This window comes from Parasteatoda tepidariorum, chromosome 6, assembly GCF_043381705.1.
Source record: "Parasteatoda tepidariorum isolate YZ-2023 chromosome 6, CAS_Ptep_4.0, whole genome shotgun sequence".
NCBI classification, from domain to species: domain Eukaryota; kingdom Metazoa; phylum Arthropoda; class Arachnida; order Araneae; family Theridiidae; genus Parasteatoda; species Parasteatoda tepidariorum.
Window position 1 is genome coordinate 26,202,601 of NC_092209.1, and position 15,903 is coordinate 26,218,503.

At 28.1% G+C, this 15,903-nt stretch overlaps 2 protein-coding genes across 3 annotated transcripts in view; both read left to right on the forward strand.

Annotated features, from left to right (window-relative positions):
- Window positions 1-15,903, forward strand: part of LOC107440433 (microsomal triglyceride transfer protein large subunit) — a 66,617-nt gene that overhangs the window by 24,656 nt on the left and 26,058 nt on the right. The window contains exons 2-6 of one of the 2 annotated variants that reach the window (XM_043050617.2): window positions 258-284; window positions 8,773-8,975; window positions 10,655-10,882; window positions 12,277-12,396; window positions 14,886-15,031. In XM_043050617.2, coding sequence (XP_042906551.1) covers window positions 258-284; window positions 8,773-8,975; window positions 10,655-10,882; window positions 12,277-12,396; window positions 14,886-15,031 — 724 coding nt within the window. The remainder of the gene's footprint in view (window positions 1-257; window positions 285-8,772; window positions 8,976-10,654; window positions 10,883-12,276; window positions 12,397-14,885; window positions 15,032-15,903) is intronic. The other variant, XM_043050618.2, reaches the window with a different exon arrangement.
- LOC107440422 (transmembrane protein 179) lies at window positions 2,575-3,522 on the forward strand. Its single transcript, XM_071182118.1, has one exon. It carries the CDS (start codon window positions 2,719-2,721, stop codon window positions 3,373-3,375), a length of 657 nt encoding a protein of 218 aa, XP_071038219.1. The 5' UTR covers window positions 2,575-2,718; the 3' UTR covers window positions 3,376-3,522.

A 15,903-nucleotide genomic window follows, 5' to 3' on the forward strand; every position in this document is an offset into this window, starting at 1 on the left:
ATATATATATATATATATTAGCTTTTAATCGTGGTAGATATGGATAGTTAACTCTATTTATATTTTAAGGAGAGTAAGTAAGAATGAAAAGTAATTGCTAGTAAATTGCTTTTCCGGAAGTTGGCAGCCCTGCATGCATTATCCTCGGGCAGAAATTCCTATTTTTTTCTTGAGCTGTGAAAAGCTTAGATCCGTCTATATTGGTGTTGGTCTTACTTACATTATAACTCTTCTAATTTTTCTCTTTCTTTGCACAGGCTTGTCGAAATCTCTTCCTGCACCAGGTATGAATTGCTAACTTTTATATACACTTTCAATAACAACTTACTGCGGTACTCTTACGTCGGGGACACCACTGAAAATACGGAGTCAAAATTCTAAGTCGCAATTTCGAATTCTAGCCAAAGTTCACACCTAAAAAAAAGTATGATCTTACCTAATCTCTTTGATTTCAAGTAATTAAAGTTTAATTTTTATTCCAATTGAGATGATGATGCATTAATTTCATGTTAAATTTGTTAGTTAGTTTCATGTAATTTTTAAAACACATTAAAAATAAATAACAATAATGCAAGAAACAGCTATCTAATGCAATTATATTTATTTATCGAAATACATTATAATGTATTATAAAGATTCCTTAAAATAAAGGAAGTACAATAATAAATTACGATAGCAGTATTTTTGTGATCAGATTCACCCCTCCCTTTATCTGTGGCTCCTCTTACGTAAAAGTACCATTATTATACATAACACAATTTTATGTATAACATTTTTATACAAAGCATAGCCCTTATTATACATAACATATACATAATTGTTCCCATTGATCCACCTAAATATTGAAATGGTAATAAACACTTAATGATATATGATTGTGCTGAAGTATTGTGATGTTACTAAGGTAAATCACACTGCATGTAAATAACGTGTGTAATTTTTTGCTGATTAAAAATTAAGCCCAAGTAGTTAAAACAGTTTTTATTCAATAAACTGTCATTTTAATATATATATTTTTGATAAATTTTTAATACATTTTTTTAAAAATATTTTACGTTTAACAGAAACAGAATTAACCTTTTAAATGCTTATGATCTATTTTTTGAGCATGTCTCTTTTTCAACATGTTTTAGATTGATAATTCTAATCTAGCATTCTTAGCACTTACGATTGGAAAAAATGAATATTCCTATCAATCAAAATCGATTCATAGAATAAAATTATATATCTTGTAATATCTATTTTGTTCTGAAATCATACAGGTGTATATTTCAACAAAATGAGTAGCAAAGTTAAGAAATTTCCATTTATTAAGCATACTTGCTACCACGTTTTTTAAAGGCACTTTTTCCTTAAATGCAAATTAAAATCCCTGTTATTAATGCTAATGAATAAGTGAATAAAATGAGGAATTAATTTATTATGAAGGCCACTTTTAGCAGGTTCCTACATTCCATAGCAAAGTTTTGCTCTAATCATTCTACATCCGAACTGTCATCTCAAATTTATTTTAGAAACTTTTTTTTAAAATTTACTTTAAAAAAAATCTAAATGTGAAAACATATGTTCTTATTTATAAATGTTTTAATTTAATTATTTAAAATTTTTGACCAATAGAGAATTATATGACATTTTTTATGTCATTTTGCATAAATATTATAACATTTGACCAGATTCCTGGAACCAACCTAATAATAAATCTAAATTTTATCGATTACTCGGAACCGGCCGAGTATCAATTAAAATTTGTATCGTGTACCAGAAACCGACAGGTTCAATACAATAAAAATATTTATTTAGAAAGTAAAAATAAATCATTTTTCAAGGCTTAAATACATTAAAGATTTAAATTTCTAAATATATGCATTTATATTTCTTAAATTCATTTTTGAATCTTTACCTTTGAACAAACAATACACGCCAAACGGTTTAGTTCCATCGTTGTTTAAAACTCCATAGTGGTATTTTCTCTTTTGGTCATAAATTGATATTTTCCTTAATAAATATTTTTTATTTATTTGTTAATTTTAAATGCCTATTGGAAATAAATTTAGTTTTAGTAAATATATTTCTAAACAGAATTATAACTTTTTTTTAAATGATTACGACTTTCACTTTTTTAAAATTCTTTTTCTATCGCATATTTTGACGAAAACTGAATTAATAAATAATATTTCCTTTTTCAAGCGTAATTCATATTTATCAAAATTTTGTTTATTTCGAAGAACTCTTAAAGTAGAATTAGTAAATATTTACCTCTCTAAAAAAAATTCAAAGTTTGAAAAGAATGATGCATTGATTTAAAACCTTCCAAATGCTTAATGTAAAAATTAATCTTATTTAAAGATTAATAAATATTTTTTCATTAAATATTTTATGCAAAATAAACGAAGAAAAAAAAAAGTAAAAAAGAAGGAAAACTCATGCCAGTCTTTATTTCCACACTGACTCATTAGATGGCAGCATTACATCATTTATAAATAAACATATCGTATCGCTACTTGCTGACGTTAATTATATCGTAATCACTATCGCAACCGGGTATGCATTAATCGTAATTTTTTATGATATTTGTTTATTTTCCTTCCTGTCATGTGTGGTGTGCAACATGTAATGCTACGGGATTTTATTCTTTTACCTTACTGAGTAATTTATAATCTTCATTTAGAGTAACATTATTTCTTATTTAGTTAGCAACTGATTCCAGTTTCGTCTACCATGGCGGTAAACAACATATTACTTTTGTCTCAAGCTACTGGCTATGTCGTCGCACTTATGTTATCACTAAGTGTAATTATTCCTCTTGCGATGAATCTAGAATGTTTCAAAGGACATTGTTTATTATTTACCACTGGTAGTTTCGGCGATGATGGTAATTTCAATGCGGAATGGGCTTCCAAAGCATATTGCATTTACATCGCTTTCATCAGCTCTCTATTGGTCATGGTATCTACATTTCAAGCTATTCGTATGTTTGCGTTACTCAAAAAGGAACGGGACAGTTCCTTCCTGTCTGCTTTTTTGGAATGCATTATGACAGTCTGTATCTCTATTATGGTGTTTGCTGCATCTATAATGGTTACTCTCGGATTTAAAACTTGGTGTGATGCTGTGACTCAAAGATTCCGATCATGTGATGATGCTTCAATAATGGAAATCAGTAAAGCTGATAATGTTCAGACCAAAGGATTTTTTATACAAATCGGAACGGTTCAGTTTGGTGTGTGGAGCTCTTGGGTGTGTTGGGTGCTCTTGGCCGTGCTTTCGATGCTAAAGTTATGTCGATATCATGAACAGGAAGTTATAAGGGTGAGCATGGCACGTCAAAGACAGAAAATCATTAATCAATCTGATCAGGATTCTCTCCTTGAATGATGGATTTGCGACAATTTGGCTTTTTAGAGTTTCCGAAGGGTTTTTGTTAGAAGATCTATATGCTGTCAATTGGGAAGATTTCCGTATCAGTATCTATGCCAATAGTCACGTTTTAGCGTTTTTTCAGGACAATGGCTATTGAGTAACTTAAAAAAAATCATTGAAGGGTACCAGCTTCAAAGGTTATAGGTCTATAAGATGCCCCATTGTGATCTGTGGTACAATAATGATCAAGTCTTGGCAACTTCCAGTCTTGAGCCTCGAGAAACTAAAAAAAATAAAACATCACAAAAGGGGACCAACTCACTGTGTACGTCTCCTAGTCCCCACGAGCAAATCTTTTCCTGTTTTTTTTGTAATGTGCAGGTATAAAATCAATTTACTGCTTTGGCAATTGTAGTTGGTGCGACAGATCCAGATTTATAAATATTTCCTATGAACCAAAGTTGCTTGTATTTTTAAAAAAAATTTATTTTGTGAGATAAATATCCCTTTTGCGCCTTGGCGATCGTAGTTCATGAGAACAGGTACCAATACGGAAATATCTCCTGTAATTTCATTCTATTTATTTTATCAGTATCAGTTATTATGGTATTAATTATGCTGATAAGAGACTTCATTACTATTTATGTGCACTTTAGTTGTTTCTTGTTATCAGTACATGAGTATAAAAAATTAAGTTCCTTGACTTATAATCAAATTTTATATTGCTTGAGTTATAATCAAGTGTGTTTTAACAAAATGTTAAAATTTGTTAAAAATATAGTGGAGGATATAATTAAAAAATAAGGACAACTTATTAATTGTTATTAACAGTTAGAAAAAAAGTAAGAAAAAGAATATTAAAATGCATTTGTTTGGTATTTTTATTTAAAGTGTATCTACTTCACAAGTTATTTCTACTAATTCTTTCAAACCTCAATTTTTATTGCATTTTCTTAAATAGTTTAAATACTCAGTAGAGAAAATTCTAAATGCAAAAAAAAAAAAAAGAAAAATATTTGTATTTTATGTCAAATTAAATGGACTTGTTTTTTTTCTTCAAACTGAAAGTTATCAATATTGATCATAGTAATGAAAATATACTTGTACAAGAAGTGAATAAAATAGGTTCTCTGACATAAAGTATGTAGAAGACATTCTAAAAAATCACAATCATAAGGTCCTCAGTTTTTGAAGTTTGCAAGTTTTCTTTTAAATAAATTTGAGTACTTCATGAAGTATTCATTGAGTATTCATGAAGCTTTTTCATGAAGATTTATGTTCAAACTAGTAGCTCTTTTAAATAAAATGATCTATGATTTAAGTATTCTCAATTCTCATTCAATTATTTTAACTTAACTGGAATGTTTTTAAAATTGCTTTTGCTTCAAAAAGTTCTATGAAGAATGTAAAATTTTATAAACGTGCTGTTTAATATTAAATTTGAGGCATAGAGATTCTGAGATACTGAAACATTAACAATATACTGCTTATATTTTTTTGTAGTAATATTTCACGTATTTATGTATGTTTTTGTTTTGACTACATATTATTACTTCTTGATTACTTTTGTTATGACAATTTTTGTTATCATTAGCTATCTAAATGTGAGAAATATTAATTTTTTTGTTGTCATCACAAGACAATGTTTTTCTTAATGATAATTAAATTATTTTAATTTATCGTTATTTAATTAGATTTATAATTTGCTTTTAATTTGTATTATTATCTATGCAATTTCTAACTTCGTTGTTTAATTTAAAGCTTTTGTGATTTAGAAAGTTTTCTGTGTGAATGAACATTTTATAAATATCAGTCAGTTGCACATTATATACTTATAAAATTTTCACTTATATATGATTTATTAAGAAATGCAAGTATATTTTTAATTGAATGTAAATATGATCTTCAATTTAAATCATAAAGATTTTTAAGAAATTGTTAGATGTGTATCAACCTGTCAACTTAAGGGAGCACAACCTTTCTGAGGGAAGGGCTATTTGCACGGCCGGTTGACTAACATAGAACCTCTCACATGTTTTGTCATGTTGGCGGCAATATGAGAATTTTTATATAAATATTTGTGCTCAAAGCACTTATTTTTTTTGCCAGTAAACACATAGTAACATATTCAGTGAAAATTTTTCAGTTATTAGAATTCATTCAAAAAATGAAAAAACTGATACTTTAAAAAAAAAAACTTATTTTCTTTATGTATATATATTAAAGAAAAGAAATATAAAGTATAAATTCTAACAACAAAAAAAACTGATGTTTACAGAATGAAAGAGTAAAAAAAAATCTTCGGACTTTTTAAACCATAAGGGAATAAATACATTGCAATAACTGCCGATAAAATAATTGAAAAATAACGAGGATTTGTAATGAAATCAACAAAATAAGAAAAGCTTGTCAAAAAGTGATTACTAAATGGATGATTTGAAACTATCTGTCATAATATCATACTAAAAATACAGTATTTTCAAAATCGTCGAAAAGCAAAGCAATAATTGCCGTTAAAAAATCATTTTGATTTATTATAAAATCGTCACAAATGAAGGATGTCAAAAAGTGATAATGAGTGTTTAGGGATTTTAAAAGCCATGTGGAAGTCCGTATGTATATATTTGTCAAAAAAAGACTATTTAAAAATGGTTAGTATTATGATAATTAATATGAAGTGGATTTATGATGAAAAATTTATTGAAGTCAGAAATTGATTACTTATTCAAAATTTGGGTATCAAAATATTGGGATTTTAAAAATCATGTTTCGTTACAAAAACTGTTGAAAAAGTAATCGCAACAACATGACTCAAATGTGCAATTCAAAATTTTTCCTATTTTTTATTTTTCAAAATTTTTTTTCTTCTTCATTGTGTTCAGAAACACCCACGGACCGAACATCAATAGTCGATAGGTCGCAGGTTGTGCACCCTTAACTGAAACTGATTAATATTTGTACTCACTATTTTATGAATTATTCAACATTTTTTTCGAAAACTAGAACTGAACAATTTTAAATAAAATGCATTTATAGAATATGTTAAAAATGTACTGCAAATTATTTCAACTAATTTTTAAAATATGACTCACTTTATCTAATTCATGCTTTTATGAATTGAGGGAATTATGAATAATGTTAATCTTTGTTGTTGTGTGTGGAATTGTCCATCTTGATACTTTAAAATTATCATTTTTGTATTTGTTATCTTTTGTGAACCACATTCTCTTATGATCAGTTTTATAATAATAATTAATGACAATGAGTAATGAAAATTTTAATTAATAATTAAAAAGCATTAAAAAAAGAGTTTTAAATTTTTGAAAAAAAGTTTGTTATTTTTTCCAGAAATTTTTCCAAGCTGTTCAAAGCAGCAAACATAGAAACTTCTGTCGTGTTTTAAACATTTCAAAACATCAAATTGATTTATTTATGTTAATTATCCTTTTAAAAGTATTTATTGATGGAATTTGGTGTTTAGAAGACAAAATGTTTCAAATATGTATGGATATAAAAAAAATCTCTCTATTACGAAATTACTTAACATTGGATCCAGCATTGCCCCAGATTTTAAAATTCTCTGAAACTATTAAAAATTGGGTCTATAGAAGTTCGATAAGTTAACTACCCTCTATTTCATAAGTATAAGCAATTTTCTAAATTTTTTTGTTACTGTATTAATTCTTATGAACAGTCTTCTTACTTTAATATTTACAAAATCTTATGACATTAGCCTTAAGATTATAATGTGCCTGTTACATTTGTGATGCTGTTACCAAAATATTTTCTGTTTTTTTGTCACTTATTTGAACTTCATTGTTGGATTACTGTAAAATTTTATGCATCTTTATTTGATAATAAATTAGTTTATCACCTTCATCACTGTTTCCTTCTTTTTTTCTGCTTGAAAATTAAATTATAATTGGCATAGTTATTTATATTAATTTTTAAAAGCAATTTTTTAAAAAAGTTTTAATTTCTGGTATCAAATTCATCTGTTTATGTAAAAGGAAAAATTTATTTTAACTTTTTTTAATTTTTTTTATCTAATAAGAAATTTTTTATTTATATTATAAGCCACTTTTTTATTAGCTTGCAATCTTTTATTGTTGGAGTTAAAAAAAATTATCATGAGCATTTTTACCATTATTTACAAGAAAGTGTTTTTTAACTATATTTTAATTTACAACTAAAAATAATTATTTGATAGTGTGACAAAAGGAAATTATATCATGATTTCATTCAAATCCACATGACAGAATTCATGTAAATATTTATAATTGTCCAATTCTTGAAAATATTGTTTAATAAATGTTTAAAACTATTTTTATAAGCAATTTCATGATAAATATAAGTAACATGCATTGATTATAAAGTTTAATAATAAATGCTTAAAAATATTTTTATAAGCAAATTCTTGGTAAATATAAATAACATGCATTGATTATAAAGTTTAATTATAATTGTATCTATTGTTTTCTTTTTAGTAAAACTAACACTGAAGATTTTTTTACCTTTATTTTAAAGGAATTAGAATTGGTTGATAGCAGTTGCTAATTACAATTTAGAGTAAAATCTTAATAAGAAAAATCTGTAAATAATGTTCTATTTAAGTCATGCTCATTCAGTGAATTTATCTCAGCTTTCAGAATATTTAATTTTCAAAGCTCTCTGTTTCATTAAACATTTCAAGGGGAGTGGGATAAAACATGTCCCCACTTTTGACAATAATATAAACCATTAAAATTGTGATAGTTATGTTTTTCTTAAACAATGATGCTTAATAAACCACTTCTTGTTTAAAAAATTTTAATAAAGATAACTTCAAACTTAGAAATCACTTTATTGGTGATATACATATGATGATCGCAATTCTCTTGGCTTTTTTTGATTAAATTTTCTGCCCCTCTAAGGGTTAAATAATAAAATGTAAGGCATTCTTAATATTATTCTTCTGTAGTTTTGAGTACAAGCTAAACATATGTGCTTTAATTTTATCTTTCACTTGCAATAAACAACGGTTGAGTTTTCAGTTTGGATTAAAATCTTAAAAGATGCTTGTTACATTATTGATGCACAATATTGTCATTTGATATTAGAAGATTAAAGTAGGCTCTGTTTCATAACTGTTCTATGAATTGCAATTCGTAAAGAAAAGAAGAAAAAAAATGTTTAACCAGTGCTTAACTGCCATAATTAAAACTACCAGATAAACCTGATAAATTTCATTTAAATAAAATGTTACATATTTTTACATATTCATTTAAAATGCCTAAAATTTCAGATATTTATTTGCTTACGATTTTAGTTGGCAATTTATTTTATATTAAAAGATAACCTATTATGAATATTTTCTTACAGTATGTTTTTAATAATTTTTTCTTTTGAATTAATTATTGATTTTTAATTTAGTTGGCCACTCTTTGCTTTATGAGACTGGTGTATCCTATAAGTACAGTTATCAATTCACAATCCTACTGAATGAAGATGCGAACATTACAAGTCGAACTCAGTCTCTTGGTAGAAATGTGGGTTATCGAGTTTCTTCAGAGTTTATTCTTTCACCTATTTGGCAAAGCCCAGAAAATCCAAAGGAAAAGCTTTTAAAATTAGAGGTTTGTAAATGATTTAGTAAAATTGTAAACGAAAAATTTTGTAGAAAAATGATTTATTAAAATTTCTATTGTTGCTTCAAATTGTAAGAATAGAAAAATAATATTGAAGGATTTTTTTATTTATGATTTTTTTATAGAAAACTGAATTATCTGAATGTATAATTTTTAATAAATTAATTGCTAATTAATATATCACTAATATATATAGCACAATACATATATATGTAAATACAAAAATGATAAAAAGAGAAAAATGAAAATTAATAAGTCTTATTTTAATAAATATTTTATATCTTAATGTGTTCTATTTTGTTTCATAAATTTTTTTGAGTGCTCTTCACACTATTGTATTGATATAATTTTGCTTTGGCTATATTTGATACAATATTAGAAAGCACTCCTTTTTTCGGATATAATCGTGTCAGCTGATAAAGAGATTATACATATTTTTTCCCGGATTTTTATTGAAATTTTTTCTTTAAATTATGTTATTTTATTTTAATAATTTTCTTCTTTTCTTTTCATTATTCTGTAATTTTTTCCATAGTATTCCGTATATGTAATTTTGATTTCTGTTATTTCAACTATCAAACTTGTAAGACCAATACTAAGTTTATTATCCCTATAAAAATTTTTTTAACACATTAGTGAAATTTTGTATAGTATTTATTCTTAAATTCGTTATCTCTATTTATATGAGGCTAAATTATCGCTACATTTAATTTTTCTAATATTAATTGACTTTCGCTATATATTAAATATTTTTTATTATTTTACTGGATAAAATTCCTACAATATAATTTTATACAATGCAATTAGAAAAATTTTGTACAATGTTTGTCCTTCCTGAAACCTTAACAAGAAACATGTTTTCTCTTCACAATGTGATTGTGCCCAGAAATAGCGCAATTTCTTTAAACTATTTAATGCTCTACCATGAGTTAGGGTTGAACAATGAGTAATTGGCAGAGAGTTTTAACTGTTTTGATTTCTCTGTAAATATTTGCCTTAACTTTCGATGATAAGAATACAAAGCTTGGAAAGAGATTAAACCAGTTCTGTTACACCTTATTTACAAAAGGACTGAAAAAAAGGCACCATAAAGCAATCTTCTGATGCCAAAAGCCTAAAAAAAGGCTTGTCAACTTAACACCATTCCTGACATTAAGAACCTTAGTTTGCAGGATTGGATAAAAATAACCATGTGATGAAAACAACCAATCACCACGCGTCTGAATTGCAGCCTAACTTGAAGTTGTCTTTGCCTGGTAATGCTTGCCTGATGACAGGCTAGGAGAAACGGAGATGAAAAATCAGGTTTTCAGTTGACTTGCTACCTCATGTGCTTGATGTCAGACCTCTTGTAAATTTTGAGTTCTTATTGTTTCTTTGGATAAAAGGGACAAGCATTTTTCAAAATTGGTATTTATTTAGAATTGGAAAAAAAATTGCTGTAACTTATTACCTTTTTGCTCTAAGCTTGGTTAACAGTTAAATTTGCTACATCTCAAAAGGAAAAGATGAGTAGTTAGCCATTGTGACCTCCTAACACATTTTTTTAAAGTTATTATTATTTTTATTTGTATTTTGCTGTGATACATTTAATCTTACCTTTATTTAATCATACCTTTTTTTGTTGTCAATAACAAATAATTTATGTTTTAACATTTACATTCTAGTTATTGAAACCTACTTTGCACGTATCTTCAACCATGCATTCAAATGATGGTATCAATAGACATTGGTCTAAATTGGACAATTTATCCTATCCACCGATTTACATTCATTGGAATGATGGAATAGTGAAAAAGGTTTATGTATTGCCAGATTCTCCGTCAATGATAAATATTAAAAAGGGCCTAGCAAGTTTGTTTCAGATAAAAGTATCAAATACTCCAGTGAAAGAGGTTGGTTCTATTTTTTTAATTTGCTAATTCCCTAATCAATTGACAGAATTTTAAGTAAAATATTATTATTTTATCTAACATCTTTATTTTTATTTTTGCATACTACTTAATCATTCCTTTTGAATTTAAATCTTTTACAAAATATTAAAAAAAACTTACTAATTCAAATGAAACGTTAAACATAAAATTCTCCGAAAATTATGTGTTTTGTTATACAGTTTTTGTGTAATTTTTTTTAAAAAAATATGTCACAGTAAAATAAAACTTGTAGATTCTTTACAAAAAGATCAAGTTTTGTTTTCAAAATGTTTAGTTGTGTTGTTGTTTCTATCTATCTTTCTTGGTTGTTTCTCTCTATGGCTAAGAATACAACTTCAGCCACACCCATGTCACAGCCCTGTTAAGAAGGTGGGCTCATTCATACTTCATTTTATTCATCTACAAAATCTAATTGTGACTTGAACCAGAAAACGATCAATCTCCGATTCAGTAACCCTAGAAATATAGATTTTTAAAGAGAATTCGAAGGACTTTGTGACCCAACAGATTTAACATATACCAATCACCATTTACTACACTGGGAGTCTTTGGCCATGAAACCATGACCAGCTGAAACTATGACCTCTTGAACTTAAGCTCGGCGATCTACCAACCAGATTATCCCGGCCCGAAAGCCAGGGATAACCTCCACAGCCAGGAGGATCAGCTTTCAGTTATACAAAATCCGATATATATATAACTACTCTGTATTGAAACAGTGAGTCGCGCACTTTAAATCTCTCGGGGTCACAAAGTCCTCCAAGCTCCCATAACAAATCAATATCTCTTAGGGTACTGATTTGGAGTCTCAGGTTCAGGTCAAAATTATGATCTGTGGATGAATGAATGGGGTTGATTGGGTCCTCCCTGTAAAATGGGCTGTGATATGTGTATGGCTGAAATCCTATTCCTGGCTATAGATGGCGCCACTGAAAAGACATGAAACACAGCCTCTGTCGTAAAAATTTGCTTGTTTTCAAACTGACTTACTGATTAGCAAGTAGCATTAGTAATAACACTAACAACTCGTTTTTCAAATACTTTAGTTGACATTTTTGAGTATATACGCTAAAAGCTGTTACAAATAATTTTTTTAATGTATGGATAATTAGGAAGTTTTATAGTATAAATGCATTTTTTAATGAAGCATTCTTTGAATCTTCCTAATTTTTGAAAAAAAATATTAAGCTTTTTATACTTATATCAGTTAAATGATCTTCTCTATACCTAAATATTGGCTATTTTTTAACTCGAAGTAAAAGTTCATTCTATGAAATTTCTTACATTTGTATTTATCAAATTATGTACTTTATAATCAATACTATACTGTTTACTTAAATATTGCATATTTTCAGCTAGATGTATCAGGTACTTGTGTTGTTCATTATAAAGTGCATGGTTCAACCATTAAGAAAAACAAATCCAACTGTGAACGTATAAATTTTCCTCTCAAGAATACTGTAGTCAATAATGAGGTAAGTTTCTCAAAAATTATGTAAAATTTCTTTGCTTGTGGGTTTTGCAATTTCACACAAGTACTTCTTGAGCATTGATTTTAATAATAAAATTGGAACATTTTCATCTCTAGATCGGTGTTTCTCAACCTGATTGAATCAAGGGACCAGTAGAATATTTCAGTGTTTTATTGCAAACCCATATGAAATTAGTAATCTGGACTGTATTATCATAATATTAAAGGTTTTGGCACTTAGAAGGTTTTTTGACCCGTTTGTCTCCGATCATTCACATACTGTCTACAATAAAACATATTCCGGGTCAAAATCTATTTAAATAGAAATAAAATTTATATTGATTCTCTTACAAATATTTATCTGTAGACCAGCAGTTGAGAAACAATGCCCTAGATAATAACATGCACACACCTGTTCAATTTTTCAAATGTTTATATTTATTTGTTAGTTTTTTTATTATATTCTTTGTGTGCATTTTTTAATACCAGTAATTATTAGTATTATAAGTATTATACTTAATAAAGTAGTTATACCAGTAATTATTAATATTAATGAATTGAAAAAGCCTTGGCCTGCAATAGGCTGTAGTGCCGGCGAAGAAGAATTAATGAATATTTATTAGAACTTCTTAAAATAACATACTCAGAAAAACAAAGCTGTGTCTTTCAGGAGAAACAAGCCACTTTTCATCAGGTATACTTTCATCGAGTAGATATATTTCAATAATTGAATTATCTTTACTAGCTTGGGATACGTTTGTATAGCAGTTTACTAATCTGCTGGCCCGGTGGCCGAGTGGTTAGCATGCCTGATTGAGAAGCCAGATTGCTGCAGGTTTGAATCCTGCTCAGAGCATCTCTCTGTATGTTGTCCACTGTTGTGTGATGTGTGAATGTGACCTATCCTATTTATTGGTATCTGTGGCAGTGTGGCATATAGTAATGTTGCTCCCCTCCGTAACTTTGGTCACAAGATGCTCACCATGGAACGCAAAATGACCAACTCTTCTGGCACCTTCCGTGGCAAAGAATGATAAGTTCGGTGCCTGCTGTTAAGAAAAAGAAAGAAAACAATTTACTAATCATGAATATTTCATGAACAATTTATGTGTGTTTCAAAGTTTTCTTCAATTAGTTTAGTATGAGCTGCGATGACTCAGGGGATAGAGCGTTCGACTTCCAATGAAGTGAACCAGGCTTCGATCCCGGCGATGGCTGGTCGATACGAATTCCCCAACTGGCTTGCACCGACCACAGTTCTGACATGTAATATCCTTAGTGGTAGATGGATCATGAGTTAGAGTCCCCTTGTCGTCAGGCTAACCGTGGAAGGTTCTTGTGGTCTTCCTGTTCATGTAACGCAAATGCGGGTTAGTTCCATCAAAAAGTCCTCCACAAAGGCAAATTTCTCCCAATACTCAATCCAGGAGTTCCTTTGTCTTCTAGATTGGGTGCAAAATTAAAAGGCTACGGAGTTGAACATTAGTAGTGTTGAACCCAAAAATTGGGTCAGCTATTCAATGACGGTTATGAAATAAAATAAAAATAGTTTATTATTTTTCTTCTATTTAATTCCATAATTACTTGAAGAAACAAATAACAGGGATGAGATTTTTCCGCTTTTTAGCGGATTTCCGCTTTTTTCACTTTTATCTCTTAAATTTCAGCTTTTTTATCAAAAATTCAGATTTTCTAAAAATTTCATTTTTTTTTATAAGTGTTCCGCTTTTTAAGAAAATTCACCGATTTTCGAAGAGAAACAGAAAATTCAAACTACATAGCTACTAATCCTTTCTCATTTTTACTTATTTTACCTATTTTCTCCCCTTTTACACGCAGCAGATAAGATTTTCGGAATTTTTTACCCGCCCTCCAGATTGATCCGATTTTCATAGCTGCTTCTGACAAGCCTTTTAGAGGTCCCAAGCCTGGAATCTGCTAATATCTCGATTCTTATTCACACGATTTTAATATCAAACATAGCTTTTCATATTTGCGTGTTGNTAACCGTGGCAGGTTTTCGTGTTTCCCTCTCCATTTAACGCAAATGCGGGTTAGCTCCCTCAAAAAGTCCTCTCCACGAGGGCAAATGTCTCCCAATATTTAAACCAGGAGTTCCCTTGTCTTCTAGATTGGGTGCAAAATTAAAAGGCTACGGAGTTGAACATTAGTAGTCGTGAACCCAAAAATTGGGTCAGCTATTCAATGACGGTTATGAAATAAAATAAAAATAGTTTATTATTTTTCTTCTATTTAATTCCATAATTACTTGAAGAAACAAATAAACCTTATTTTAATTTAGTTACTTGTTTTTTGTAATTTATAGTAATTGTTGTTTTGCATTTCAAAGTAAGTGTTGCAATTTTTTTCACGATGCACAATTTTCACACAGAATATTGAAGAGTTTTCAGCATATGTGTTTGCTGTGTAATTATATTTTGTGTTGACTGATTTATTAACGCAGTTTTATATTAACTTTGTTGTATTTTGTAGCTGTTGTCTCCTTCCATAAGTGACTCCTCTGAAATGATTATAAATTTAATCCCACAACAAAGTATAATCGATTCTATAACTGGAAAGGAAGAAGTTATGATGACTTTGAACTTATGGAAACAGGCGGCTGTTTTTGTAAAAAATAAGTAAGGTGCATGTTTTCTTAAACAATTTTTTCGTATTCAATATCTTTTTCTTGTTTTGCATTTATACTCTTTATCGTTGTACATTTTAATTTATTTCATAATGAATAAACAAATAGGAAAAATAATAAACAATAAAATTAATTTTAAAATATATGTGTTTTGGGACCTTTTGTTTATTTGTTTAAAAAAATTGTTATTTCCTCTTTGAGATCCACCAACATTTTTGATTGTTGTTTTAAGTTTAGATATAATCTAATAAAGTCTTATGTTCAAAAAAAGTTTTTATGATTAAAATAAACTTTTTTTGAAAAGAGCTGAAATACAAATACTTATGAAAAGTTCATCTAATTTGGATACAGCTGGTAACAAGTAAAAGTGGAGTTGCATTTACTCAACAATATTCTGAAACAATCATACTTTTATTAAATTATTTCTAACTATATATGTTTTGGACAAAAGTCAATTGACTTATTTCATATTTTTTATTTTACAGTTTTATATTGTTTGTTTAACTATTTATAGAATATTTTGTCACTTAATTTTTTTAAGCATTGCTCTTGGCTTTTCGGATTTTTTTTTGGGAGGGGGATTAAAAAATGGGCTAGGAAAAGGTACTTTTAGCTGAAATCAGTCAAAATTGTTATTGAATAGTAATACCCAAGGTTCCCACAGGTTTTAAAAATTTTTATTGGCAATGATTTTAAATTAATGCTAGCATAATTTTTTTTATATGACCAATTATTTTGAGAAATGTAAAACAAAGTGATTTGGTTAAAGATATCTATCTCATGAAAAAATAGCTATTGATTTTCACAAATATATTTAAAAAAAAATCAGTGTTTAATTAATTTTTACTGCCACTTTTGAAAATG

Excerpts from the sequence above, each read along its gene's own strand:
- LOC107440422 (XM_071182118.1), top strand. The coding sequence starts at position 2,719 with ATGGCGGTAAACAACATATTACTTTTGTCTCAAGCTACTGGCTATGTC.